This window comes from Kryptolebias marmoratus, linkage group LG1 (assembly GCF_001649575.2).
Source record: "Kryptolebias marmoratus isolate JLee-2015 linkage group LG1, ASM164957v2, whole genome shotgun sequence".
Taxonomy (NCBI): domain Eukaryota; kingdom Metazoa; phylum Chordata; class Actinopteri; order Cyprinodontiformes; family Rivulidae; genus Kryptolebias; species Kryptolebias marmoratus.
In genome coordinates this window covers 10,610,839-10,638,685 of record NC_051430.1, presented here as the reverse complement: position 1 = coordinate 10,638,685, position 27,847 = coordinate 10,610,839, and the positions used below count along the sequence as shown (strand labels likewise).

Below are 27,847 nucleotides of genomic sequence, written 5' to 3'. Positions count from 1 at the left end.
TCTGCTTCCGGTCAGAGAGGCTATCAAAATATGAGGTAGCAACATGCGGCTGTTTGTAGTTTAGTCCCAAAACTGTTTGGTAAAAAAAAAAAAAAAACAGTTTTGAAGCTTGATTTTTTACTTCATTCCCACATCAAACCTGAACTCTTTGGAAACGTCGGTATGAAAACCTTATCTGACGTAAATCTGATGTGTTTTCTTGTCTAGCTAATGTTTTATCTGTATATATTTAGTATCATGTTGTTCGTCTGGTGTTCATATGGTTCATTGAGTTTATTTTGATAATTCGGCTCTCTTTATATCAAGTTAATTTGCTGTCCTTCCTCATAAGTACAGTAAGTTGTAAAGAGATTGCCTTCAGTGCATTGAAAGATACAGGTTTACAATTTATCATTGAGAAAAATAACATTGTTTATTGTATACAAGAACTGTTTAATACACTGGTGTGTCATACTAATTCATCTCGACACGCTTTAATTAAAAGCAGGATAGGATGTACTGAGAAGCTTATTTTTCAACAATGAAACAGAATAAATATCACTGTTTTTAAAGTAAGTAATGTTGATTTCATTGGAGAAATGTGGTGTTTGTGTGAAATTAGTTTCTTCAAATTAGACAGTATGTTAACACTTATTGTAAAGGGATATTCATTGCCATAATCATAGTTTAGGATTACTTGTTTAAAATCAGAAGTAAAGTTAAACATATTTATGTTGATTTAAAGTTAACTAGATCATCTTTACTTTTATCTACAGTGAGGAAATAATCCAGATTTTGTAAGTTTTCCCACTTACAAAGAAATGAACAGTCTTATTTTTTTATGGCAGTTTCTGTTTAATGGCGAGAAACAAAGATCATCTAAACACCTAGAAAAAAAAAAAACATTACATCACTGAGTGAAATAAGTATTTGATCCTCTACAACACAGCCTGAATTCTGTCTCCCACAGATTGGTTATGTGCCCATATGGCACACAGATAAATCTCAACTTGTTGTGTTTGTGAAGCACACATATACCTCACCACCACAAACAAGACCAGAGAGCTGTCAAAGTACGCCAGAGACAAGACAGTAGATCTGCACAAGCCTGGACTGAGATACAACACCATCAGCAAGAAGCTTGGTGAGAAGGTGACAACAGCTGGTGTTATTGTTCAGAAATGGAAGATGTATAAAATTACAAATTGCCCAAGATCTTGCCTCATGGGGTGAGGATGATCATGTGAGAGATCAGCCCACAACTAAAACAACTGCACAGGAGGAGCTTATTAATGATCTGAAGCTCATTCGCCAAGGACACTAATGGTAACACAGTACACTGAAATAGACTGAAACGTTGCAGCACCTGCAACGCCCCCTTGATGAGGAAGACTTAAAGTTGGCAGTGAGTATCTAATTTAATCAGAGAAGGTTTGAGAGACAGTGCTGTGGTCAGATGAGACTAAAATCGCGCTCTTTAGCATCCGCTCGCTCTGCAAAGTTTGGAGGAAGAGAAATGCTGAGTATGGCAGAAAGAACACCATTCCCACAGTCGAGCATGGAGGTGGAAACATTATGCTTTGGGGCTGTTTGTCTGCTAAGAGTGCAGGACAGCTTCACTGCATTGAGGGACTGTTGACAGGGAGCATGTGTCGTAAAAGACAAGAACCTTCTTCCCTCAGCCAGAACACTGAAGATTGGTCGTGGCGGGTCTTCCTGCGTGACAAAACATACTGCAGAGGCTACAAAAACTTTTTAGTTGATATTCTGTCTCTCTCCATTAACATGAAACTGTCATAAAAATTAGAGACTTTTTTTTTTTTTTGTCTTTGAGTTAATTTCTTCATAAATGAGAAAACTTACCATAGAAACTTGTTTCCCTCACTGTGTGTTAGTAGGATGTCATTGTCGGAGATATTTGGGAGCATTTCTTTAACCCAAATTCACATGTTATGTTTTTAATAATCATCTTTCTACAGTCAGAATGCCGGTTCTGTGCAGCAGCTGCTCTGAAAAGCGTGCCGTGCTGAAGCGTCCAAAGACCGGTCACTCTCTGTGTAAGGAGTGCTTCTTCTGGGCCTTTGAGGAGGAGGTGCATCAGACCATTGTGGCAGCGGAGCTCTTCAAACCCGGGGAAGCTGTGGGGATCGCCGCCTCGGGGGGAAAGGACTCCACGGTGCTCGCGCATGTCATGAAGCTCCTCAACGAGCGGCACAGCTACGGCCTCCAGCTCATGCTCATCTCGGTGGACGAGGGGATCACTGGTTACCGAGACGACTCCCTGGAGACCGTGAAGAGGAATCAGCAGCAGTATGAGCTGCCGCTGAAGATTGTGTCGTACGAGGAGCTGTACGGCTGGACTATGGATGCTATAGTGAAGCAGGTGGGGCTGAAAAATAACTGCACCTTCTGTGGCGTGTTCAGAAGACAGGCACTGGACAGAGGAGCCATCATGCTGAAAGTGGATAAGATCTGTACAGGTAAGATTTTGAATAGATTATTGACCTTCGCCTGCATGCTGCATTAGAATAACATTTATGTCCATTTTGTTTCACAGGTCACAATGCTGACGATGTGGCAGAGACGGTGTTGATGAATGTCTTGCGTGGAGACATAGCTCGCCTTCGTCGCTGCACCACCATCTCCACAGCGAGTGAGGGCGACGGGGTTGTACCACGGTGCAAGCCCCTCAAATACGCCTATGAGAAAGAGATCGTTTTATATGCCTATTTTAAAAAATTAGACTACTTTTCCACTGAGTGCATCTACTCTCCCAACGCTTACCGTGGCCATGCGAGGACCTTTCTCAAGGACCTGGAGAGCATACGGCCCAGCTCCATCGTGGATATCATCCACTCTGGTGAGAACCTGTCTGTGCGCGAGGGGGTGAAGATGCCAGTCCAGGGAACCTGCTCTCGCTGCGGTTACATCTCCAGCCAGGCACTGTGCAAGTCGTGTGTGCTGCTGGAGGGCCTGAATCGCGGTCTACCGAAGCTGGGTATCGGCAAGCACCACCGCCTGCACGAAAAAATCCTCTCCCAGCAGCCCCTTACTGAGAACGAGGAGAGAAAGCTGAAATCTGTAGACTTTTGACAATTATTAACGATGTAACATTTAGGTTAAAGGATCCAAATTAGGATGAAATGGGTAAAGACCAGACTTTTGGTAAACCAGACAAAATTCCTAAGACAAGTGAAGTATCTTCACCATGTAAAGAGTCAGTTTCAGCTTCTGAACTAAATGAAATACTTTTTGGGAGAGTTTAATAATGCACATTTATTGTCTGGTACTGTTAAACATTTGCAGAAGATATCGTCATGTTCTGTGAAATCAGATAGACATATTTTTAATACAATTTTAAGTGCATATAATTTAATTTCAGTCAGTATGTATTTACGTTAACAAATTTTTAGCTTTGTGAGATGGAGAGAAATTATAAGGTTGTGTCTATGTAATCTCACATCAAAAACATGTTTTATTTGATTTTTCATGTCACACTGTAGCAGTTCTTGGAATGTGTATATGACAACGATTCAAAGATGATTCATAAACTATAATAAATGTTTGTCATGATTCTTATCTTTACTAATCTCCTAGGTGTTGAAAATGTGTGAAACCAGCTGATATCACTACACATTACTTTAGATTACTTTACTACATACACGGTACTAAAACACCATTCTTATCACTAACAGTTTTATTTATATGTGTGTTTTGTTTCACAAGTTTCGGTCAAACCTTGAAATGTTATGTGCAATTTCATTCGATATTGTGAAAGGTCACGCTCAAGAGTATGTGTCTGACTCAGCTACCAGCACATCTGTTTTTAGCTCGATGTTATTTTTTCAGATGTTATTAGATCTGATGGCCATCTTAAATTGTGTTGACTTCAAAAGTTTATCAGTTGTAGACAAACATCCAGTCATTGCATTCTTAAAATTGAATTAAAACCTGACCAAGAGATATTTTGCTAACAGTTGAACAGGGTTCACTTCAACAACACTACAGTTTTAGGTAAAGATCTTGCACAACAAGTAGCACTTTGAGTATGTGTTGTTACTGACTCAGCTACAACCACACTAAATTTTAAAACTAAATTACAGTCATTTCTGATTTTTTTTAAGGTCAGTTGGCTGTGGTGGCCATCTTGAATTGGGTTGGCTCCAGAAGGTAATGAGTTCAGTGTTTTATGAGATGTTTTGCTAACAAGCAAAGTTGATTTCAAATAGTTAATGACAACAAATTTAACACAAAGACCTTGTGCCATATGTTAGTACTCAGAATATGTGTTGTGGGTAATTCTCAGCAACTATCACACCAAACTTTAGGTCAGTGTCTGTAAAATTGACTGAGTTGTAGACACTTTTGTGTTTTTAAGGTCAGTGGCTGTGGCGGCCATCTTAAATTGGGTTGGTCTCTAAAGATAATCAGTTGTGGATGTACAGCTAGTGATTATTGTCTGCATGTTCAATTTAAATGTGTATAGAGGTTCATGAAATATTTTCCTAACACGCAGGGCCGTGAACACCTGCTCACACACTAAAACATTAACGTTTTACCCATTTTAAAAAGTTTTTTTTAACCTTTTTGGCTTGTTTTTGCCCCCCCTCCCCCCTCCCCCCTCCTACCTGCAGTTCCAGCCTTTGGCCACGAGATGTCGCCCTTCTGTCGAGCTTCAGTGAAAGCACGCGCACTCACAGCGGCTGCGCGTTCACGAGACGGATCCTCACCAACTTCCAGCGGCAGGAGCGGAGAAGTTTCAAGAGCAAAAATTTAGACTTCATACGGACGTCAGTGAGCTCGTTGAACAGTAAACCAACGCCGGCCGCACCGACACAGCCGCCATGGACGACTTGGGTGAGTTGAGACGTTGTTTTTGAGGAGCTCGATGTGGTTTTTACACCCAGGGAAAGAGTGGACAGCAGCGGGGCGGAGGAGCAGTCTCTGGTCCGCCGTAGGTCAAGCTACTTGTTGTCCGACATGAATGTTTCTTCGCAATATGTGTGTGTGGGGGGGAAAGAGCACACGTTTCAGACGCTGATTTGTCTTTGAAAGCAGCGTAGTAAACTCGGCGGCTGGACGTTCAGCGTTTTTTACGACCACCTCCATAAAAAAACACAACTTTCTTAGCGCTGCCCCGCTCATTGCTCGCGTCTGCTGCCTCCCTTTGAGTGAAATGTGCGCCCGAAGGAAGAGATATATAGTTGACATTTTGTCACCGAGCTCTACGTGAAGTCCTCCTCTCCTGCCCCCGGGCTGCTCATTCCTGCTTTGAAGCGGTGTAGTCGACAGGCCTCCGCATTTAGAGCAGCACAAAGTGAGCTCAGCCCTGATTTTACAGTCTGAAAACCAACATATGCACCACCCTTACACTGTGTTCATTAGGTCAAACAAAACAAAAAGCATTGATGCTGGTGAAGGTCTGAGTTTGAGGCCATGCTGTACAAACAAGGCCAACTTTTACAGCTGAAACCCAACAGAGGCTGTTACGATCAGAGGAGTTTTGTAGAAAGTGCCATGGAGATAAGCTGCTCTGATTATGTGCAGCTCAGATTTTAGCACATCATAAAAGTCCCTGTAAAAAAACAAAGCTACTTTCTTAAACTACAAGCAAAAAAAAAAAAAATCTGCTGAATTACTAATTAGTCATGAATCGCTACCTGGTTTTTAGATTGAACAGTAACGTCTTGATTGTGATTTTGTCATCATTTGTTTGAGAAAATCAGTCCCAAAGCAAGATGAAAGTTTTGCCAGCTGGTCAAAGACTGGTTTTCATTTAACCCTCCTGCTGCCCCTGGGTCCATATGATCCACGAGGCCCCAGTTTTAAACCTGAGGGGTTTCCTGTGAAGGGATCCTCATTTAATAACACCAATTTGGAGTCAGTCCAAATCAAAATGTCTACAACTCTGTCAGATTTATAAATATTGAGCTCAAGTTTGATGTGGTTGTAGCTGAGAGTCATGCCCAACACATACGCCAAGCACAACCAGACTGCACGAGATGTCCCAATACCGCACAAGATAACGTTATTTTCAAGATTTGACCAAAACGGCTGCGGCTCCGTTGTTTCTCCTGAAGGGATGACTTCAGCTTAACGCTCTGGCATGAGATGTGCATTCCTTCATGAAATGCCAGGCCTTTTAATTGTTAAAGATTTTATCCGCTGATCAGTTCGCTGTATTTGCTGTTCTGCTTCAAGAAAAAACGGCTTGACCTTTCAAAGATGAACTGCAGTTAAGTGGGTTTGTTAATTGTTTAAGTGGAAACACGATGAGCCACATTTTACGTTCGGTCACTGGGAGAATACCTCCATGTCACATTAGATGCTCTGGCTGCTGCTGGTGATTGAAAGGACTCATTGTTGGCTGAGAGGGAGCTTGCAGACTCTCTGAACAGCAGACTGAAGAAGAAGAAGAGGAGGGTCGAGGCTGCTGAGGAATTTCGAACATCGTTCTCCGTCGGGGTCCAAGGCCAAACACTCGCTGGGTTCATGACTCACCTCCTGCCATTTCTCTCGGCTCTGTGTGTGCAGCCCTTTCGGTTCAGCCTTTCCTGCGAAAACCCTTCAACACTTGAAGACAGTTTTTAAAAAAAAAAAGAAAAAGCAAGTTAAATCCCTCATTGTGGCAGTCGTAACATTTCCACGCCCTTCCCAAATATGCACAAACAAACCACATTAAATATTTGTAAACGCTTTACGACCTGTTCACTTTGACTGAACTCTCAGCCAAATTTTTTTCTGATTTTTGTTGTGACGTGACCTAGCTCAAGTGCTGATCACGTTCTGCTTTTCATTATTATTTCGTCTTTCCTACTGTTTGTTATTAAGCTGCCCACGTTGCTCACAGCTGGAGGAAGGAATTCCCTCAGCGGTGTGGGAGCATTTGGACACGCTGTTCGCCTGAGTCAAATATTTCCAGTGGATTTCTCCACCGGTCATAACCAGGTGGCAGCCAGACCTAGACTGTGGCCCAGAGGACAGGTCACCGACGCAGGCTTTGAGCCACACGTGGCACGTTGTCCTGCCTGTTAGCTCGTCCCGCTGCTGCTGAGTGCCATGTTGGTGTTCAGTGAAGCCACCACTCAGCTCACCGTCGACTTCTTTAGTTCATTAGTTCATCTAATGATAAGAAATGGAGTTTTTTGGTTAAATCATATGTTATACACAGTCTCGTGTGATGTTGTAAAATCTGTGTTGAGGTTTTCAGCTTCTGCCAAACAAAATTTAGCTCAATATCTATAACATTGACAGAGTTACAATTGTTGCTTTCTGAAAGTTTCACTAAAATCTGTCAAGTGGTTCATGAGATATTTTGCTAACAGACAACTGTAACAGTTGTGAGATGTGTTTGTAATCACTCTCAGGTATAACCACACACACTTTTATCCTAATATCTGTAAAACTGACTGGGTTAGAGCCACTTTTTTTTTTTGCTTTGTTTGCTTAGCTGTGACGGCCATCTTAACTGGGGTTGACTCTAAACATTAACCAGTTGTAAATGTACATCCAGTGATTACACTCTGATACTTTTGTCTGGCAGGTCACGAGAGATTTTGCTAACAGGCATCAGACAAATACACACACACACACAGGCAGACATGGGCCAAAACGTTATCCTCTTTCATCTTCGGCAGCAGGCGATAATTAGAGCTATTTTCACTGCAAGTAAACTGACCCAAGAACACGAAGTTCACAGAGCACGGATATTCGTTGGCATATTTGTTAAGACGTACTATAAAAGCAGCATAACCTAAACTTGAAATCTGACAAACTATAAGTGTCATTTGAACCCACCCTTAGCCCTTGTGATGACAGGGTTTACCTGTAGCATTATGTAAAACTTTATAGTAACACATTTAATACGTTACCAGGTCAGCTGAGCCTCTTCCTGTTTGTTTGTTTGTTTAGTTCATTTTTTTTCATGTTGAGACTGAGACCATTTTCACACATGAACACCTGGGGAAAATGTGGAAATGATTTGATCTGAAGTTGCTGTTCATGCATGCTCCTCACAGCGGGGGACTTTTCATCTGGTGATCAACTTTCACAGCATGAAGCACAAGTGGGGGGTGGGGGTGCATGGGGTGTGTCCGTCTGAAGAGCTCAGCCGGGAGGACAGGATGCAAAAGTTATGGTGTTAAAAGCTCTGTGTTAACACTGTGTGTGTGTGTTGTTCTTTAAACCGCTTGTCTGAGTGTATCGCAGCGTGAGTGGTAAACAACATTCAGGTCAGCAAAAAAAGAGAGTGGGGGAGGTGGGGAGGAGGGGTGCAGCTAAGGTTACGAGCACTGACATGTTTGCTCACTAACAGTAAATGCTCCTCAAGTTCAGCTCCTGTGTTCTCACACCTGCTGATCTCCTGGACATTTTATAGGAACTCCAAGCCTTTGATAAGTCCAGAGCAAATTCTGCTAACATTCGTGCCGCGCCCTCCCCTTCCTGAGCACCTCTCAAATATTTTCAGGTCCGCAGTGTTTGCATAAAAACAGCTTGTGTTTGTCAAAGTGGTGTTTCATCAGCCCTCGCTTCACTTAACGCTACAAGTGCTTAGCAGCAGTTACGCCCTTGTGTAGTGACAGAAAGATGAGCTCTGTCTATCAACAGTGCTGTGTTTTCAGACCCTGTAAAATTAGGAGACCTTAAAGGTCATATCGCAAAGATTTATTCTTTTTTTTTTCCTGTTAGACCCTATTTTATTCTGCCAGGCTCTAACGCTAACATATATTATGTGATCGAACATCTGTCCAGGGGAGGTTGTTGACAATCTGGTTAGACCGTCTTCTTTATCACCCACTGCCAAAGGTGAAAGGGGTGATAATGTGTGTGTGTGTTCATTTGTCATGTTAGCAAAATATCTCATCCACAACTGATTAACTTTTGGAGTTAAACACATTTTAGATGTCTACAATGAAGCGACATGTAAAAGGACTATAACTCAGTCAGTTTTACAAATATTGAGCTAAAATCAGATGTGGTAGTAGCTAAGAGCCATCTGTTACACATACTCCAAAAACGTACACATCCTGTGAGATATCGCATGAGTTTGTGCAGCGGGTTATTTACAAGGTTTGACCAAAGCAGCTGTAACTCTGTTCTTTCTCATCTCAATTTAAGACTCTGGCATGAAAGGCGGTGGGTGATACGCGCTCCTTTAAGGAATGTTAAGCCTTTAATTTTTAATCTTTCAGTCAGATGAGCAAGCAGTCGGATGTTTGGAAACTGGACTGGATCAAAGAATGAATAGTTTGCAGTTGCTTACTTTCTAAATAGTTCTCCTTTTTTCTGATTAGTAACACAACAGAGAAATGGTGGCCCTTTTACTGTTTACAGCAGTGAGAGATGTACGGCGAGCATTTGTGGACATATTGAGGCAGCTGCAGCAAACCTAAATGCGTATATAAACAAGCTGCGGTTCTGTAACGTTTGCTGTCATAGTGTCAGTCGATCACCTGGCACATGGAAGCAGTTTTCCTCAAACATTATTAGCAGTTCCAACATCAAGGTCCTGCATGTTTACAGTATTTACACAGCATGCCAGAAATCTTCGAAAGGTCTTCAGTGGTTTTCTGTGTCTCGGTGTGTCGGCGGGGCAGAGTTAGGGTTACCAGACTAGCTATCATCACCCAATGAAAGCTACAGGGTTAGTGCATACCACCCTTAACCAGTGGGCTTGCCTGTGAAAGAAGCCCCTGAATGTAAATCAGCCTTGTTCCACACCCATCCTGTTTTGGGTCTGGAGAAGAGAGAGCTGCGTGGCTGACCTCATCGCTTAGGCAACCGAGCCTGTTCCACATCCTCAGGAAACAGAGGAGGGAAACAATGAGCGGAGTCAGTCCTGGAGGCCAGCAAACGCCTGTTAAAGGGGGCAGCCGTGGGCCTTCAATCTGTGAACTTGGTGCTGGAACAGCATTTCCACTGTTAAGTGCTGTTGTAGCACATTGTTGATTCACTTGTAGTCGCCTCTTGTCTCTTCCTGCCTCTCTGTCATGCCTTTTCACTTCCATGGCTTGGTCTGTTGGCCCAGAACAACGCTGATTATTTACTGAACACGTCTGAGTAATGGAGACAGAAGAAACATTAGGCCTTGATGAATTCTGGCAACAAAACAGAAATAAGGCACACCCGGACCAAATTCAAAAGCTGTCAGTTCGACCCCAGAGAGTTGAACTTTAAATCTATAAACAGAGAGGTTTTCTCCTCTGTTTCCTAAATACTTCTTTTGGTGTTATTTATACGTTTTTGTCATCCTTATTTTTCTGCTTGGACTGCTGGTGTATGCTGGTCCACTGACAATGTGGAGCAATCTTGAAGTTCAAACTCTTGCAGATTGATGCTCTTTAACTATTTTACCTTGTGATTTGTTTTTAAACCCCCATTTAAACCAATTTTAGGTTTTGTTAGGTGTTAAAAAAAGTAACATCCACTTTTAAAAATCCCTTAAAACGTTCAAATGGGGAAGTCCATTTTATTGTATAACCTAACACCAAAAGTACAGCGTAGTTTCAGAATTTCGTTGCAAAACAAAAACCTGAGGAAAATTCCTTACAGTTTTGGATATTTAATGTTATTTATTAAAGTGGAAATATTTTTTTTGCTATATAGTTTGATTCTGTTTTGTGGATATCAGTGTTGAAAATATTTGTTTATGGCAGGAATAGATTATTTATGCCTTTTTGTGTGGATTTTAGTATGATGTTCTTTAGAGTTGTTTTAAGAATTAAAAAAGGGTAATGCTGTATTTTCAGATATCTCTTTATGGTTTCCCTGGTGTCAGAAAAATATAAAAACCATACAGACCAGATCATGCAGTCAAACTTCATCAATGGAAATGCAACTCTTGCGATTCTGTCTAATGGCTACACCTCTGCTGGCTGATTATCTTTCTAGAAAACAACATCGTCTTCTTTAACAAGCTTTGACAGAAAAATAAGACATTGTTCCTTCGACTGTCTCCAGCAGCACAAAGGGCTCCTCGCTGACATACGGTTTTTATACATGGCTGGCTCTGAATGTGTCCTCGGTGACCGTGTGCTACATCAGGCTTTAGACTCCCCCTTGTGATCTGATTTACTGTTCTGTTGGGGAAGTACTTTTATTTTGGTCCAGCACTCTTTCAAGGGGAGTGTCATCTTTCTGATGCGGGTCTGCTTGGCAGGGTATTTTTAGGCAGTAATCACCCAAAGATCCCTCTGTCTCTCTGATTGTATGTCATTACTATCATTCATCCTTTGTCTGTATGGGATCCTGTGTTCTACCCTAGAAACAGATGTCGATCTATAATCTCTGATGCTTCACCAATCTTTACTTATTAATCCATTATTCAGTTTGATGCCAGCCCATTCTAACTTTTCCTGGTTCCTGCGCTGCCGCAGCCATCCCTGTCTGTCTCTCTGGCATCTCGCCTTCCACCGCCTCACCCCGGCCCCTGCTTTTCTTGTTTGTTATAAATATCCTGTCGGGTTAGCCTGATGGGATAGGGTTTCGCTGTGGGACTGTGGCCATTTCTACTTCTTTTGCTCCCTGGGTATAAACAGGTATAAACTGAACGGACCCTGATGACCCATCACTGTTGGCCACACGGTAATAGAAAAGATCAAGCAGCCCTGGTTTTGTCCCTGCCTGAACTGTACTCCACGTCGTGTGGTAAAGGGCAGTAAAAACACTGACATCTCTCTCATTGTGGAATTCAAAACATGCAGTGGATAGCGGAACAGGCCCTGTAATTGGCAACGCATTAATTTCATTCTCTGGATTGACAGATAGTGTTTTGTATTCACACACATTCTTCACCAAGTCACTACCTACAATCCTGTGGTAATGGGGGGGCTTTTCTGCTTGACTAGAGTTTTAATTTTTAACTTTTTTGGGCGCAGGGATAAGTTTTTTTTAAAAGAGGTTTTACGGTTGTCTGATCTCCTTCCAGAGCGACTTTCCGCATGTCCCTACCTGATTGCTTGTTTTTTTTCTGCAGTGGACAGAGGAATGTGTGGAATTCCCCATGTACCTTCATTCCCATCTGATAAACATAGCAGGACTGTGGCAGGGCCATGTGTGGATGGATAAGGGCGCACAAAGTCAAGACTGTACATGTACCCACTGCCACAAGAATGTGTACAGGATCAACACAAGTTACCACAGCGTGACCACAGTTAGATCCAGGACAGAGCCACTGTAAATCAGTTTATTGTCTCACTGAGGTCTGATGAATTTGGTTTGAATCATTTGATCCAGTTATGTAATTCTGATGACAGTTTTATTCCTACAGACTGTGTATAATGGACCATTGAGTAAGGATGCTGTTAGAGCAGAATTGGACTTTGTCCATTGTGGCTCCGACCCCCCGTCTGGAATGGAAAAGATTAGCCTGATACTTGGCCTACAGCGCATGTTTGCATTCTTAATGCTTCTAATGTTTTGTAGACCGAAGTTTCTCTGGCCTCGTGTGCCTTTGCCAGACAGAGTTGTAGTTACATGAATTAGTAAATAAAATAAGGAGAAATGAATAGTAAACTAATGGTGAAAGAGTTCCTACAAAGTGTATTACTGGCATGCAGTTTGTGTCTGGGATTAATTGCAGTCAATAATAATATAATATTGCTTTCACACCTTGATAGTGCTATAACAGTAATATTTAACACATGGATACTTGACATGTCAGTTCTGACACATTACCAAAGCTATTTCAAACTTCCCCAATTTACACTGCCTCTAAGTTTAAGTTAAGTACTAAAAATGTTCTCTTGTCTTCATCCAAAAACTCAAGATGTTTTCTATTTGAGAATGATTGAGACCTCAGGACACTATGACACAATATCCTAATAATGATGGCTTCCCAAGCTTGTGTGTTTAGACTGCAGGTTGGCTAATCAAAGTTTAATAAAATACAAGCTGAGAACTTGGACGTAGTAGTTTTCTGATGCTAATTTCTAGCTGGTGTGACTTATTTTAGATCTTCTCTAATGGGTTATTGTCATGTTTATCCAGACGTGCAGTCAAAATGTCAGATTTAGTGCCAAAGTATATTTATTTCTTTTAATTGAATAATACACCGGGTATCGTCCTTTTTGTAATTTAAAAAAAAATCCCAAGTGTGGGCATGCTGAAGACTGCAGGCTTGCCTCATGATTTGCAGATGTCTTGTATCTGCGGTTAGGACCATTTCCAGTTATCCTCTAAAACTTTGCCTCATCTGCACGTGTTTTGGAGGGCTTCAGGAAGTCCTGCCAAAGCCAAGAAGCTTTCTAGGAATACATGTCAGTAAGTAGTCAGTCCCAAAAACATTTACTTTTCAACTTGGAGGCTGCTGTAAGAGAAATGTGGATCTGTAACCAAACTCGGTCGGCTGCATTTTGCGGCTCACCTTTGTCCTAAATCCACTTGTGGTATTTTTCTATCTGGAGGCTTTGTTTTTATGAGTGACAAAGTCAACTTTAGTGAGGCCTTGTTGAGCATGTCAGCACCAGGTGCAGATTATTTTGAGCTGGTCATGATATTTCAGCACATTTGCACAGACATGGGTACTCACTGAGCTTACTGCTTTAAATAGGTTTGTGCTCCCATGCGGTTTACGTCAAACTTCAGGACTTAAAACATTTGACTTCTGGGAAGGATCCCCCCGTTGGGCCGAAGATGGTGATGATGAGGAGTCAGGATTAAATATAGTGAAAGCTGTTGGGTAGAAATGTTTCAGAGGCTCAAATTTACCTGATTTTTCAAACTTGTCATCAGCGTTGAACGCTTAAACCTGCATCTTTTTTTTTCTTTTGGTTTATAAATTGACACGTGAGGTTACGATCTTTTGGTATTTCTTTGTAAATATGGTTTGAGGATGAAACTACATGAATATTTTTCCGTGTATATTAATAAGATAGAGGGGTGCTGAAAGGATATTGTCTCTGGTGTTAACATTTAACCACTCCCCTTGTCAGCTAACGTGTTATCTCTCCATGTAGCTCGCACTATCTTTGCCTGTACTGCTGTGTACCTCACTCACACTCCCTTTACTTTACGGAGAATATAACTGGGACAGCAAGGGAAAATATGTGAGTATACATATTGCACTTTAAGAATTATAGAAATAAATTGTCTTTTTGCTGGCTTGATTGTTCAAGCGAAGTAGTTTTAGTCGAGTCCAGTATTCAGTCCTTTTTTCATCCTTGACTTGATTTTTTAAAAACCACTTCTTCATGTGTGTTTTAGTTTGTGAAAGACAGTTTTGTGTTGAATGTTAATCTTATCTTGGCTTAATGGACATTTACTGTAATGTTGCATGTATTTGAGAGTTTTCATTCACGGAGAAGCTTCTAATTTGAAGACACCTGTTGTTTTACATAGACTGAGCTTCAGAGTGAGTAGAAGTCTGCTTAGATACCTTCAGACATTTCTGCCCTGACTTTTCCAGCAGTGTGAACTTGTGATTGTTTAGAGCACAATATCACACCTCCAATCCTCAGGAGTGTAACAGTATGCAGCCAGTGACTGTGTTCTATTCTGGACAGACTGGGGATAGATGGATTGCGTGATGTAAGGGTTTATTTTGTTCCTGTGTTACGCCAAACACTCGGCTGAATAACTCTGTACCCATTCAACCCTGGACGAGACTCAAAAATGCTTTCTGTCTGTCTGTCTCTTTGTTATCGGCCTGTCTCCTTGATAACATAAGACAAACCATAATCCAGTCAAGAAATTAATGACTAGATTTCAAAAATAAAAATTCAAAAAACATAGATGGGTAGTTCTCATTTGCTGCAAGGTTGTATTTTTATTCTGGAGTGATGGAAGAAGATATTTGGGATTCAGATGAGTATTTTTTTAAAGACCTTTTCGATTTAGATAAAGAAAATGTTTATGAGAAGTTAATCTTTTTGTCTTTTTGACACATTGGAACGACACACACAGACTGTCACTTCAGATTCGGAGCAACCAAAAATCCCACTCCAAACATGTTCAATCACTTTCAAAGACTGTTTAGGGAATTTATCTGTAATATGTTTGTTCAAATGAGAGTTTATGTATAGTCTTATATATTTTTGAAACCTACAAGACAAATTTTGGGGTTGTAAACGTGCTGTACATTGAAAATGTCCTGTTCTTTAGATGCCTTGCTGGCAGATCTGGAATCTACAACATCCCACATCTCAAAGAGACCGGTCTTCTTGCCTGATGAAACCCCTTACTCCATCCCTACTGGAGGACACACCTACCAGGATGTGTCGGTGCCACCTCCAGTCCCTTCTCCACCTTCAGCTGAGGCTCTGAATGGCTCCCTGGCTGATCAGCCAAACTCCCACCACTCCTCTCAGCAGGTACGTCTCTCCTGTATATGCCTGTGTGCAAGTGATACTGAACTGATCATAATCACAGATATCTAACTTGTTAGAAGTCTTTTGGTTCAGATTATTTTTTAGAATGACGTTAATGCCTGATTCGTCCTCTGCAGTCTTTAGGCTCGGGACAGAAGAGCTCGTGGTCCAGGGACAGCAGCAGTTCTCCGCTGTCACACATCGAAGAGGACCACGTTTACAGGTGTCCTTTGCCCTCGTGAGGTGTTCTCTGTTTAAAGGGAACCACATCGGTTGGGATTTTCTTTTACCTTCAGTTGCTCTTTGTGTCCTTCTCAGTTTTCCAAACAAACACAAGACTTCAGACTCGTCCTCAGCAGCCATGACCTCTGCCCTGGGCAGTAACCTCTCGGAGCTGGACAGGCTTCTGCTGGAACTTAATGCAGTGCAACAGAGCTCTCCTTCTTTCCCCACTACAGGTAGAAACTAAAACCTCCCCTTATTTGTCTAATTTCTGTCCTCTTGTCTCTCCTGGTAACCAAAAACAGCTTTGAACAACATTTCAGTTCCTTAAAATAACCTTGGAGGGGATAGTGTCAGTGATATGAGAAACAGATAAACCAATTCATTCTTTTTGGCAGCTGAAACATAAAACTGCTGTGACACTGTAATTTTATGTAGTAAATTTTGATTACATTTACAATATTTAGTTCATTTAGTGTTTAACCTTTCTCTTTGTGTCTTTGCTCACCCGCTTTATTCCAACTGGAGGAGATGAAGTCCGTTGGTACAAATTGTGAAATAGCACAAGGGAAGGTGTTACTAAAAAAAATCTTGAATGTTTACAGAGGAGGCAGCTCCACCCTTACCGTCCAGCAGCATCACCCACTATGAGAACGGCAGCGCCCCTGACATCCTTGTAAGCCCTCCAGCTCAGGAGAAACCGAAGAGAAATGGAACAAGACCGGAGGAGGCTCGACCTACGGTGGAGAGTCTGTTGGATGAGCTGGAGGGCTCGGTGCCTTCACCCAGGTATGAGGTTTCTAGTTTAAAAGTGTTGCTTCTCTTCTGCAAAAATCCTGTGTGTCAGCAGCCTGTTGAAGAATAAAAGGATCACGTTGGGCAGTGTGGTGTCACTGCATCACTCTATTGCAAATATGTAACTGTTTTGACTTTGCCTGAGTTTTTCAGACTGTGAAAAGTGTTCATTATTAATCAAGTTGCAAGTTGCAAGAAATTGAATGTTTTGTGCGTGCACACTCTCTGCGCCTTTTGTTTGCAAGTTTGAGTGCATGTGAGGAATTACAAAGCAGTTTTTTTAATTCCTATAAGAATTATGTGGTCAGGAAGAGAATATTTTTAATGTTAATGTTGTGAAAACATGGGCAGTATATCTTCTTTTCATCTGACATAAATATTTATCAAACATGATAGAAAAATACCGTAATAGTGTTTTTATATAGATATAGTCTGACACTCAAAGGGAAACCTTTCACCTGTTGAAGCTGTGATAATGAGTTTATTTCTTATTCACAACACAACCAGACCTCTGCTTGTCTTCTGTGTTTCTGTCCAACACAGGAAGTTGGAGAATTAGTGTCTTTGTCAGCCACTTATGTTTTCAAAAAAGAAAATGGAAATAAATTTAGCAAGGTGCTGTACAAACTGAGGCTGTTTTCCAGTGAAAAGGACGAGTACTCTGTCTACTTCATTTTAATCAGTTTGGCCGAGCAGCTGCAGCTGAACCACAGCTATGAATTGTGCATGTAGACTAAGTTTCTCAATAGCTGATTTATTTAAACCCGGATGATATTAAGAAACATGGTTAAGCTATTGCCACATGAAAGAAATAAGAACTGTGAATCTCCATCACTGTGAAAGCAGCAACTTTAAATATAACTGCAACTAAAACAGTAAACATAATGATGCATTTAAGGTACATCTTAAAAATCGTAAAATCTAAATTGCTTTGTACATCAAATCTTGTCCTTTAAGTGATTAGAGCACATCTCATAACCTCAGAGCTATATTTTTAAAACTTCTATAATTTATTTGTTAAAATCAATCCGTGTCATTTCTTACTCCTTCCATCACTTTTGTGGGGGATGTACTTCTATGTTCTGTTGATACTTAAGATAGATATATTGTGCTTGGCTGACAGTGAAGCTTTATTGTTTATATTAACAGATTGCATTGTTATTTGTAATCTTCAGCTCCTCCACTCGTCACAATGATTTGGATACATCATCTCAACAACAAGCCAGAATTTCAGCTTCCTGCGCAACAAGAGAGCTTGATGAGCTGATGGCCTCTCTGTCTGACTTCAAGGTACCAAAACAGAATGAGCAAACACTGGAAAGGCGTTACTTCATCAATAAAACTCAAGCCTCTCCTGAAATATTTCTCATTATCTCTGTCCTTTTTCTCTTATTTCGCTTATACTTCTCTGTTTTTCCAGCCCAGCTCTTTGGGCTCTTTGCTCGACCCCCCAGGGGCTCCTTCCACCTTTCGTCACTCTCCAGTGTTGTCTTCTGTTACTCCAGTGGCCTCTTCCTCCCTTAGTCTGTCCAACCCGCCTGCCACTCCCCTCCTCCCTTTACCTGCCGGTCTAGAGCTGCACATAGATGAGGATGGAGGAGATGGTGGCATGTCGGTGCCCCGTCCGAGCCGTCTCGCTCCCTACAGTCCCACCTCCTCCCTTTCTGCAGCCAGTGACATAGATGCGGACTCTGTCATAGACGTCTCTGGCACCATGCTGTCATCCCAAACAAAGACCCTGCTAGTTCGCTCTCAGTCGGCTCCTTCCAATTCCAGCTTGTTGGGAAATAGCCCAAGTCTTTCCAATACCACCACCCCCTCACTTAGCTCAGTTAATACTGTCCTGGACTGCAAGAGCCCCAAGTCCCCGAGTCCATCGGTCGAGCGAATGTCACCCTCAGCTACTGTCTGTAAACTGTCCTGTGCTCCTGAGTCTGTGAGCAAGGGGTCTGCTTGTTTTCAGAACCACAATGTAAATTTTTCCAATCCACCTCTTCCAAAAAGCTTCACTCCTCCTTTCTCTACTCCTCCCCCACTCCCTGTTGCGGCATCTCCATCTTGTGAACGTGTTTCATCGAAAACATACTCACCACCTGCAGTCTCTCCACTGATGGTCCCATCTCCACTGACTTTCACCAGCACCAGCAGACAGCTGTACGAGGTGCCACCTGCAGCTCAGAGAGACGTCCCCCTCGCTGTGCATCAACCCCCTGTGGCTGAGCCCACCCTGGATGATGAACTAGACAAGCTGTTAGCAATGAGCTTTGAACAAAGTCGTACAGCAGCACAAGAGGAGGAGGCACATTGCCACAGCAAAAGGCTGCAGGAGGTGCTAGAGGAGCTTATCCTTCCTGTAGACAGAAGCAGTGAGCAGCCCGACACTTTCACCAGTGCCACCAACACCCTCACAGATGATTCAGTGGACGGCGGCACCGATGGGAACGGAGACCTGGACTGGGCTGACGAGGAGCTGTCCATGTCCTTACACGATGGGTTGGATGGTACCATGACGCCTTACACGGAGAGGCTGTACACAGATGGCAGCATGACTCCGCTGACAGAAGCCAGCTGGATGGATGAGTGCATGACCCCCTCCTCGTGCCCCGGGACCCCTGATGTAGCCCTGGACCTGCCCCTCCTGCAGACTCCCAGTATAGACAGAGTCTCTGCAACAGGACATGTATGCATCTGCACTCCCGTGTGACGCAAGTTGTTTCGCTCCAGGCTAATGATGCTTTTATACATGCTAGCCTCTTCTTTAAGGGAGGCTGAAAGAAGCCAGGGAATATTTATCTGCCATGGCTTCCATATCTGAACTTTTTAAAATAAACATACATAAACATTTTATATTTTCAAAGCAGAAGGTACATGAATAGATGGCATCTAACAGAGCTTTTAGTTTGAAACTAAACTCACATTCACCTCACTGCTTGGTGCTGTTATAACTATAATCTTTGTGGCCTGTTGCGGCAGTTCTGTGCAAAGGAAACTAATGCAACTTGTCTGGTGAGGATTTTCTAATTGCTTGAAAAGTCTGGATGGAAGGCTTTTGTGTGCTGATGGGACCGAAGCATGCAATAACTTCATGAGGTGTGATCCACAGCCCACTGATCTCCCCAGCATCCTGGCATGTTTGCTTGTGCTGGTTTACCCTGAATGTAAATGTAAGAAAAGGTGCTCACTCTTCCCTCTCAGCTAAAAGCGATGATTAGGCGCACTAAGGAGATTCCCAATGTGCACCCCATGTACCGAGATGGTCATCTGCGCAGGAAGATGGGACCCATCATTGTAAACAAGAACTCTTCTCAGGACCGTCTCATCGAGGAGCTCCAGGGTAAACTTGGGATCAACCGCTCGGAGCGGCGGCGCAAACAGTCGGACGAGTGGCTGACTGAGGGTGTCATTGTGACATCCAAACCTCAGCGCCTCCGTCCCGAAGGCACTGGAAGTGAGGTCGATAAGGTTGGCTTCAGTGTGCTCAACAGTTTCACCAAAATTTATCATCTAACACTTGTCCTCTAGCTTCCTCCATTTTCCTCTCTGTCTGCTCCCTTCTGTGTGTTTTCTTTCTTCAGATCATAATTCCCCCTGAGTCGCCTGTCGCTGTCAGGAAGGTTCTCCCACCCCTCTCCCCCCCTATATCTCGCCGTCCCCCTGTTGTAGAGGAACCTAAGGGACCACTTCCAGTCCAGCAGCTCCCTATTCCAATTCCACCTCCACCTCCTCCACCCTCTTCTATCCGCCTAGCAACTACCCGAGTTCAGGACCCAGTCCCCCCTCCACCTCTTCAGGTTATAAAAGCATCACCTCCACCAGCCCCAGTTCAAGACCCTCCCGCCCCTAAACCAGAGCCCCCTCCCCATATCTTCAGCACCCCGGCCCGACCGCCACCAGTGGAGCCAGTACAACCACCTGCACCCAAAGTCCTGGTGTCTGTAGGCTGCCAAACAGAATATGACCCATTCTTCCCTCCGATCCAGGCATGAATCCCTGTCTCTTATCCTTTCTGTTTTTCACACATTTTAATCTTCAGTAAAGTTGAGTGTTTCTGTACTGAGTTACTTTAGTTGCACCTTTATGTGTATAAAAGATACGCATTACTGTCGTAACAATTTGGACATTGGATCGTTTCAGATTATGGCCCAAGGGAAAGCTGGTGTTGCTGGTGGGCCCCCAACGCAGGTCAACAAGCTGGACAACATGCTCGGTAGCCTGCAGTCTGACCTCAACAAACTGGGGGTGCAGACAGTAGCTAAAGGCGTTTGTGGCGCCTGCTGTAAGCCCATCGTGGGACAGGTGAGATAAAATGAATGCATCTGTAACTGGAAATGGAAAATTTCCGGAGAGATTTTGATGAATGCCAGTGCAGCTACTGCCAAAAATTCATTTAAAACGATCTAAGATAAGAAATGTCTACATTGTGATATATACAAACTGTATAAAAAGTGTAGAGTGAACCAAGCTAAAAAGAAATGTGAAAACGGCTGCCAGCAGTGGCTCACTGTGGTCACCATAGTAACCACACATATGTCTCTCTCGCTCCCTGAGTGCCAGGTTAATGAGAGGCAGATAAAAACCAGCCTCAAACACTGGCTGTGTGAAAACAACAAGTCAGATTTTACAAATTCTTAAATCACGATCAGCAAAACTCTGATGGTCACGCACGTGAGTTTTTATGTTTCCACAGTGTTAAAAATGAGTTTAACTTTTCATTAAAACTTAACCTCTAATTGTGTAAAAACTGTAAAAGATATGAAAACGCCAGTTCAGTCATATAAAATCCAACTTTCTCTGACCATTTTAAACTTTGAATGATGTTTCTGTGACGTATATTTGAGCTTCAGAAAGAGAGCTGAATTTTCTCATAGAATCCCATAGATCCCTCTTTTTTTTTTTTCTTGCAGTTGTTCGTTAATTATGTCTGTTGTACAATGCCCCACTACCAGAAGTCATAAAACCCTGTTCCTGATCGAGCCACATGTTTTGGTGTATAATTTGTACGTTCGTGTGATGACGTACAGGACAAGCGCTTTACAGCGTTTAGACTCTGCGTACTAAAAGCTCTCCCGTCTCTCTCCCTGCTCAGGTGGTGACTGCCATGGGCCGCACGTGGCACCCTGAACACTTTGTGTGTACACACTGTCAGGACGAGATCGGCTCCAGGAACTTTTTTGAGCGAGAAGGACAGCCTTACTGTGAGAAAGATTACCATAACCTGTTCTCTCCTCGATGCTACTACTGCAATGGGCCCATACTGGATGTGAGTCATCTCTCTGTACACACGTGAGCTCTGTTTTCGATGTTTTCGGTTCGTAATAAGTGCCGTCATATCCATTCAGAAAGTCGTGACGGCGCTGGACAGAACCTGGCATCCTGAGCACTTCTTCTGCGCTCAGTGTGGATCCTTCTTTGGCCCAGAGGGTATTGATTATTTTATTTATTTTTTACATTGAATTAGTACAATTTGAGCTTTTGCATTAAAGATTGAATAATAAAGAAATGTGTGTTTCTGTGTTATGGTTGAAGGTTTTCATGAAAAGGATGGAAAAGCGTACTGCAGGAAGGATTACTTTGATATGTTTGCACCCAAATGTGGCGGCTGTTACAGAGCCATTCTGGAAAACTACATCTCTGCACTCAACAACCTTTGGCATCCAGAGTGTTTCGTTTGCAGGGTTTGTATACTACGTTCGCGTCACGGCCCCGTTCCCTGTGTAGAACCTAGAATAACGGCCTGTGTCCATGTGCAGGAGTGCTTCACCCCGTTCGTAAATGGCAGCTTCTTCGAGCACGACGGCCAACCCTTCTGTGAAGTGCACTACCACGAGCGACGTGGCTCCCTCTGTTCGGGCTGTCAGAAGCCCATCACAGGGCGCTGCATCACAGCCATGTCCAAGAAGTTCCACCCGGAGCACTTTGTCTGCGCCTTCTGCTTGAAACAACTCAACAAAGGCACCTTCAAAGAGCAAAACGACAAACCCTACTGTCACAGCTGCTTCATCAAACTGTTCAGTTAGGGATTTAGGGAGAGCAAATGGCAGCGCCACATTTCTGTCAGGCCTTAGATAAATGCTTCGATCATTTCAGTGCAAGTGGTGTGAAGGTGGATTTGTTTGTGGTGCAGGAGAAAGTTGTTCTGTGGTCATGATAGTGTTGGAAGTGTGTATAGGTTGGTGAAGTAGCAAACTGCCTGACTAATTGTTTTAATATCTTTCTGAAGTAAAGAAATCTACTATACGCTGACAGCAACATATTTTCAAGCTGTTTTGAGTCTATCAGTGAATGTGACGCAGACATAGTCAGCATTTTAATGACATCGAAACTCTTTTCTAAATGCCAGAAAAGTGCTGTTTTTTTTTTTTATAAAGCGAGCAGAAGACATTTCTTTCCTGTCTCCTAGCATGTGATGGACTTTTTTTCCCAAAGATAAAGGGCGGCGGTTCTTTTATGTAACTCATAAAAGCTCACTGGTTGAGTGTGTTGTTGTAAAGTCCAGAAGGTAGGGAGCAGGTGAACTGTTGTTTTTAGCTGTGCAGTACAGACGTTGTTTTGAAAAACAGGTGAGAACCAAAAGGCTCTTAGAGACGTCTTTTTATGATAAAGTTTGACGGCGTCACGGATGAATCCTGACTGGAAAAGAGCGACTCAGTATTAGGTTATTTGTTAAGTGTATGAGAACTTTCATGTGACTTTCAGGTGATATTAGAGTCACTTCATCAAAAGCTCTTGTATGAAAGTGTGGATACATATTACAAAGCAACAATATGGGTAAATTAATCAGTTTTTTTCTAGCTAAAAGCAAAAGAAAGTCATATTTTGTTGGTTTTTATTAAGAGTCAATAACCAGCTGTTTTGACATTTTGTGTTGTCAAATCATTCCTTTTCTTTCTGGAGAAACGCAAAAACATGAAAACACTTGTCTCACACAAGTGGAGCCACGGTGTTTGCATCTCTTACACGACTATTACCATTTCTGACTGGATTCTGAGAAGGTCTGTGTCAAAAATAAGAATGCAGCTACAGCGTTTGTGTTTTGTAACCACTTGTTCAGCGAGGGAGGGGCGTGGTGAAGCTATTGCTGTGATTACTGTATTAAGAAACTGATGAACAGTAAACTCTTTGTATGTGATCCTCCAATAACTGCGCAACTGTGGATTAACAACTTAGCCTTCCAGCACAAGTTAACAGGTTGTCTGTGCGTTGTGTCGGTAAAATCCTGGTAGCAGGTTATTAGCCCACAGTTCTTGTGTTTTGTTGTTGGTCTGTGAGTCCACAGAAATGTGTTGGCTCTTAAAAAAGAGCTGGGTGGTCTGCCAGATTAATCGGTGGGACTATGACTCACTTCCTACAGCTTCTGAGTAGCAACTGCTGTATGACCACTAGCTTGGGTCTCTGCGTTCATGATAGTTTGGCCTTTTGTCTTCTTCAGGGAATTATAGGGCCTTAATTCTTCTCTCACTCTGTTTAAGACGCCTTGAAAGAGGCGTCTGGTCAAATCAATATAGTGGAGTGTTGTTTAACCAAAGCCATACCTTCAAATCATTTTTGTCTTGTCTTTATTTTTCTTTTCTTTTCAGTTTGAATGTCACTATATATCAATAGTGAGAGTCATCAGTTTTTCTCTGAATAAGCAAATAAATTCTGTTTTGCTATCAAAGCTACTTTTTTTTCCTGTTTGGAACATAAACATTACTCCATGTCTGCTTCAGATTCTCAAAATTAAATAAATAACATTTTAAAACTAAAAAAGAAAAAAAAATCGGACCTAAAATAATGTAATTTATTGGATTTGTATCTTTGTATAGCCCTCTGGTTTAAAAGATTTGGAGGCTAACCCAAAAAAAGGAAAAAACATTGCAGTAGGATGGTGGGCGGAGTCACGTGTGGGCGTGACCACTTATGGGTGGGGCTAAATTGGTTGAGCAGCAGCTCCACCTGCTGGAAGACTGCAAGAACTACAAATGCATAACGAAAGCTTTAATTTATAGATGAAATGCACAAGTATCATCAAGTTATACGTTTTAAAAGAATGAATCTGCATTGAAAAAATACAGTTTTAAAATAAGTGTGATGTTATGCTAATGTGATCATTAGTTAGGATTTAGACAATAAAATCCTATTTTATAATACCAAAAAACTGAGATTCGCCATTTACTGTTTACATCTTTCATCATGTAATATTAATGATGAAATTATCTATATTTACAGAAAATTTTGACTTTTACGGCAGCAACACTTCTCATAAAAGATGTGAGAAGATCACAGACTAGAAATGGGTGCAAAAGTTTGAATTTATGGTGGATTTTCTTTGATCACGCAGGATCAAAACTAAACGAACCGGCTCAAATACACTGAATACGTACATTCACCGAAATATTTTAATAAGTGGTGCCGAAGGGTTTAGAGGTCTTTTAACTTAACGAGTCCAGGCATTGGCCCCTTATTATGTGATTACAAACTGACTGCAGCTTGTAGTTTGATGTTTTGTTTATTATTTTTATTTTTTGCTAGCATAAAAATGGCTCAATGGATTGACCAGTATTCAGAAATACTAGAAAATTAGAGGAACTCTGTAAAGATTTAAAATCTCAACTTCACATTCAAAGATCATAATCGTTTTTAACCTATAGATAAGTGCAGGTTGAATAATGTGCAGTTTTTCACTTTGGTCTTTTTTTTTTTTTTTCTTTAATCACTAAGTTATTTTTGTTCCAAATTGTTTATAAAATTGGTTGGGAAATAGTCATTTATATTTCTATACTAATAATTTAACATATTACATCTGAAAACCAGGATCAAATTACAGTAAAATCATTATTTCTGATAAATATTTAGTGACAGTAGCCCTTACCTAGGACCACGTGTTATATTTTGACTCGCCATGTAAATGAGTTGAACTATAACTACACAAATAAATGAAATGAGTATAATGTCATTTATTAGACAAACAGCTTCAGCTTCAAATAAACCCATATTTAACTTAAAGTTCTGGTTTAAATGTTATTTGATAAATTCGTTTGCCATAGACCTGCTGTTTAGCAGCAGCGACGGTACAAACAGGACTATAGTGATGAATCTTCCCTCACAATACCGTTTGATGGCGCTGATAAGCACTTCCATCAGACGAAGAAGAAATCCTCCACTGTGATTGGTTGAGTTGTCACGTGGTGAAGCAACGTCATACCCGGAAGGATGACAAATGTCTCGCTGAACACTTTCGGTAAGTTGAAAACCGTGTTTGACAGATGACTTATTGTATTACTTTTTGTATTATTTTCATTTTTACAAGCTGAAGATGCTTTAGCGTCAAAAGACGGACTTCGGTTCGAGCTCAGGAAGTTTGTTTTCTTTGAAGAATTATTTGTCCTTGTTTCAAGTGAACGATTCCGTTCGTCGGCTTAAATAAATATTAATGTGTGTGAGGAGCTTTTGTAGTTTATATTATATCTGTTACTTCTACAGCTTCAGAGTAAACTGAGGTTACTTTTATTTTAATTAATGAAGTCAGTCTGGGTTGACTCGTCCGCAGCATAAATACGTGTTAATGTATGCGTTTATAGGTTCCTCCTTGATGCAAAGTAAACTGGACCAAAATGGCGTCATACTTTGACGAACACGACTGTGAGCCCACCAACCCCGAGGAGCAGTATCGACAGAATGCTCTACTTGAACTGGCCAGGTGAGAGCAACCCTGAAACACAGCCTAAAGCCTCACTGTGCTCTGTAGATGGATGGATGGATAAAGAGATGCACTTTATTCAGCTCAGTCTGGGAAATTCCTTTCTTTGCACCTTCTGCAAAAATGCAACAACAGATCGAAAGGAGTGCAATAAAACTGCAATCCTTCTTTAAAATTGTGCAAAACAGAGATGACATTTTGAGAGGTGACAGATTTTGTTACAGGGTGTGATGGTTTGTTGGAGGAAATGTTTCCTGTAAAGCTGTTAGAGAAGCTGCTCCGCTGTCTATCAGGTGTTTGTGATGAAGAGGATTCACCATCTTTTTTTTCCCCACGACCACTTCAAACTGGTCAAAACTACAGCCTGTAATTAAGCCAGCTTTCGTTAAAGTCTGCTGTTGTCGCTGGCTCCGGTGCTGTTCGCCCAACGTAACACAGCAATAAAAGAGCTCCAACTTGTAAGTTCCTGCTCCAACACCCGTGTGTTTGTGTGTTCAGGTCTTTGATGCAGGGCTTGGACTTGATGGACTCTGGGGTGTTCGATTTGTCAGACTGGGACCAGCGGCTTCCTCCTCCAGCTGCCAAAGCTGCTGTTCAGACCCTCACTGTGGTCGTCATTTCTCCGGAACAAGCAGGTGACGTGGATGTTAAACGCTCCGGGTGGATTTGTGCGAATATGTTAACCGATATTCTGTGCGTTTCGCTGATATGTCTCTGAGCTTAATTGGCATTTAAAAGGGACTTTGTCTCCTTGTTCACACAGACAAGGGTTTAAAGTGTCCCGTGTGTTTGCTGGAATTTGAAGAACAAGAGACTGTTCGAGAAATGCCCTGCAAACACCTTTTCCACTCAGGCTGCATACTGCCTTGGTTGGGCAAGGTAAAGCTCACAAATTCACAAATTGTAACATCATTTTTTTTCTCATTTGAGCAGCTGTGTTTAAAAATCCTTTTCCACATTTCAATCCTAGACCAACTCCTGTCCTCTCTGTCGACTTGAATTACCGACCGACAATCCAGAATACGAGGAGTTTAAAAAGGACAAGGTGAGTTGGCAGATATCTTTCTAGATGTCGCGTCTTCAAACCGTGCTTTCGACGCAAACTGAGCCGAACGTTGTTTTCTGTCTTTAGGAGAGAAGAAAACAGAGGGAGCACCGTCTAGAGCACCTACATGGTGCCATGTACACCTGAAGTCTTCCCGCTCGGTGAACGCTTTAAGAGTTGCTGCATTCGGACTCGTTTGTAGAGATCCTAGTTTCAAACATGGAGATGAAATCAAGTTAGATCCACTGAGAACCTTCTGACTTATTATATATGTGGTTGGTGGAGAAAAACAAAAAACAAAAAAGCAAAACAAACTAGGAAATCAATAAGTTTTGGACAGCCACCAACATCCCTGCTTTATTCATAAAAAAAACAAAATGTTTTAGAAAAAAACTTTAATAAGAAACAAATTCGGTTTGATCTGTTTATCTGCTGCCCTGTAATTGGGCGTGTAACCATGTTGGAATGATGTGGCGCCTTCATTTGGAAAAACAAGGCGTGAATGTAGCGTAAAGCAACACTGAGTTAAAAAAAAAGCTTGTTTTTGCCATCAGTCGCTTTACATTTTAAAATGTTGGGCACTGAAGCATATTAGTCCACAATCTCCATTTCTTACTGAAATTTGTAAAGTTAATGCGCACAAATGCTGTACTTGTCAAAAAATAAATATTTATGAAAACTTATTCTAATCTAGGACCACTTTTTTTTTTTTTACTGTTATGTCAAGAAAAGATGTTTAAAATCTATAAAACTCTCCTTTCTACTGCTTTTCCAATAAGTGTTGATTTATTTAGGGGAGCAGGTTGGCAGAAAAACTCATCT

General features: G+C 41.8%; 3 protein-coding genes across 7 annotated transcripts; all 3 read left to right on the top strand.

Annotated features, from left to right (window-relative positions):
* Positions 1-3,558, top strand: ctu1 (cytosolic thiouridylase subunit 1 homolog (S. pombe)). 2 transcript variants are annotated; one of them, XM_025005587.2, is made up of 4 exons: positions 1-160; positions 950-1,123; positions 1,959-2,459; positions 2,537-3,558. In XM_025005587.2, exons 3-4 carry the CDS (start codon positions 1,964-1,966, stop codon positions 3,070-3,072), a joined length of 1,032 nt encoding a protein of 343 aa, XP_024861355.1. In that variant the 5' UTR covers positions 1-160; positions 950-1,123; positions 1,959-1,963; the 3' UTR covers positions 3,073-3,558. The 2 variants fall into 2 exon arrangements, with proteins under 2 accessions (XP_024861355.1, XP_017270173.1); XM_017414684.3 differs by lacking the exon at positions 950-1,123 and having other exon boundaries at positions 2-160.
* A 1,121-nt stretch (positions 3,559-4,679) lies between these two features.
* LOC108234997 (paxillin) lies at positions 4,680-23,958 on the top strand. Of its 3 annotated transcripts, XM_025005612.2 has the most exons (14): positions 4,680-4,836; positions 15,079-15,287; positions 15,422-15,507; positions 15,603-15,742; positions 16,112-16,295; positions 17,477-17,591; positions 17,722-18,981; positions 19,497-19,763; positions 19,877-20,281; positions 20,436-20,597; positions 21,388-21,561; positions 21,641-21,722; positions 21,828-21,976; positions 22,052-23,958. In XM_025005612.2, the coding sequence occupies exons 1-14, from the start codon at positions 4,824-4,826 to the stop codon at positions 22,316-22,318; spliced, it is 3,513 nt and encodes a 1,170-aa protein (XP_024861380.1). In that variant the 5' UTR covers positions 4,680-4,823; the 3' UTR covers positions 22,319-23,958. The 3 variants fall into 3 exon arrangements, with proteins under 3 accessions (XP_024861380.1, XP_017270172.1, XP_017270171.1); XM_017414683.3 differs by lacking the exons at positions 17,722-18,981; positions 19,497-19,763; positions 19,877-20,281; XM_017414682.3 differs by lacking the exons at positions 19,877-20,281; positions 20,436-20,597; positions 21,388-21,561; ... (1 more) ...; positions 21,828-21,976; positions 22,052-23,958 and having other exon boundaries at positions 17,722-19,631.
* A 1,435-nt stretch (positions 23,959-25,393) lies between these two features.
* On the top strand, positions 25,394-27,708 carry rnf181 (ring finger protein 181). 2 transcript variants are annotated; one of them, XM_017414580.3, is made up of 6 exons: positions 25,394-25,521; positions 25,862-25,980; positions 26,479-26,615; positions 26,744-26,859; positions 26,951-27,025; positions 27,113-27,708. In XM_017414580.3, exons 2-6 carry the CDS (start codon positions 25,895-25,897, stop codon positions 27,170-27,172), a joined length of 474 nt encoding a protein of 157 aa, XP_017270069.1. In that variant the 5' UTR covers positions 25,394-25,521; positions 25,862-25,894; the 3' UTR covers positions 27,173-27,708. The 2 variants fall into 2 exon arrangements, with proteins under 2 accessions (XP_017270069.1, XP_017270071.1); XM_017414582.3 differs by lacking the exon at positions 25,394-25,521 and adding an exon at positions 25,570-25,715.
* Positions 27,709-27,847: the final 139 nt, after the last annotated feature.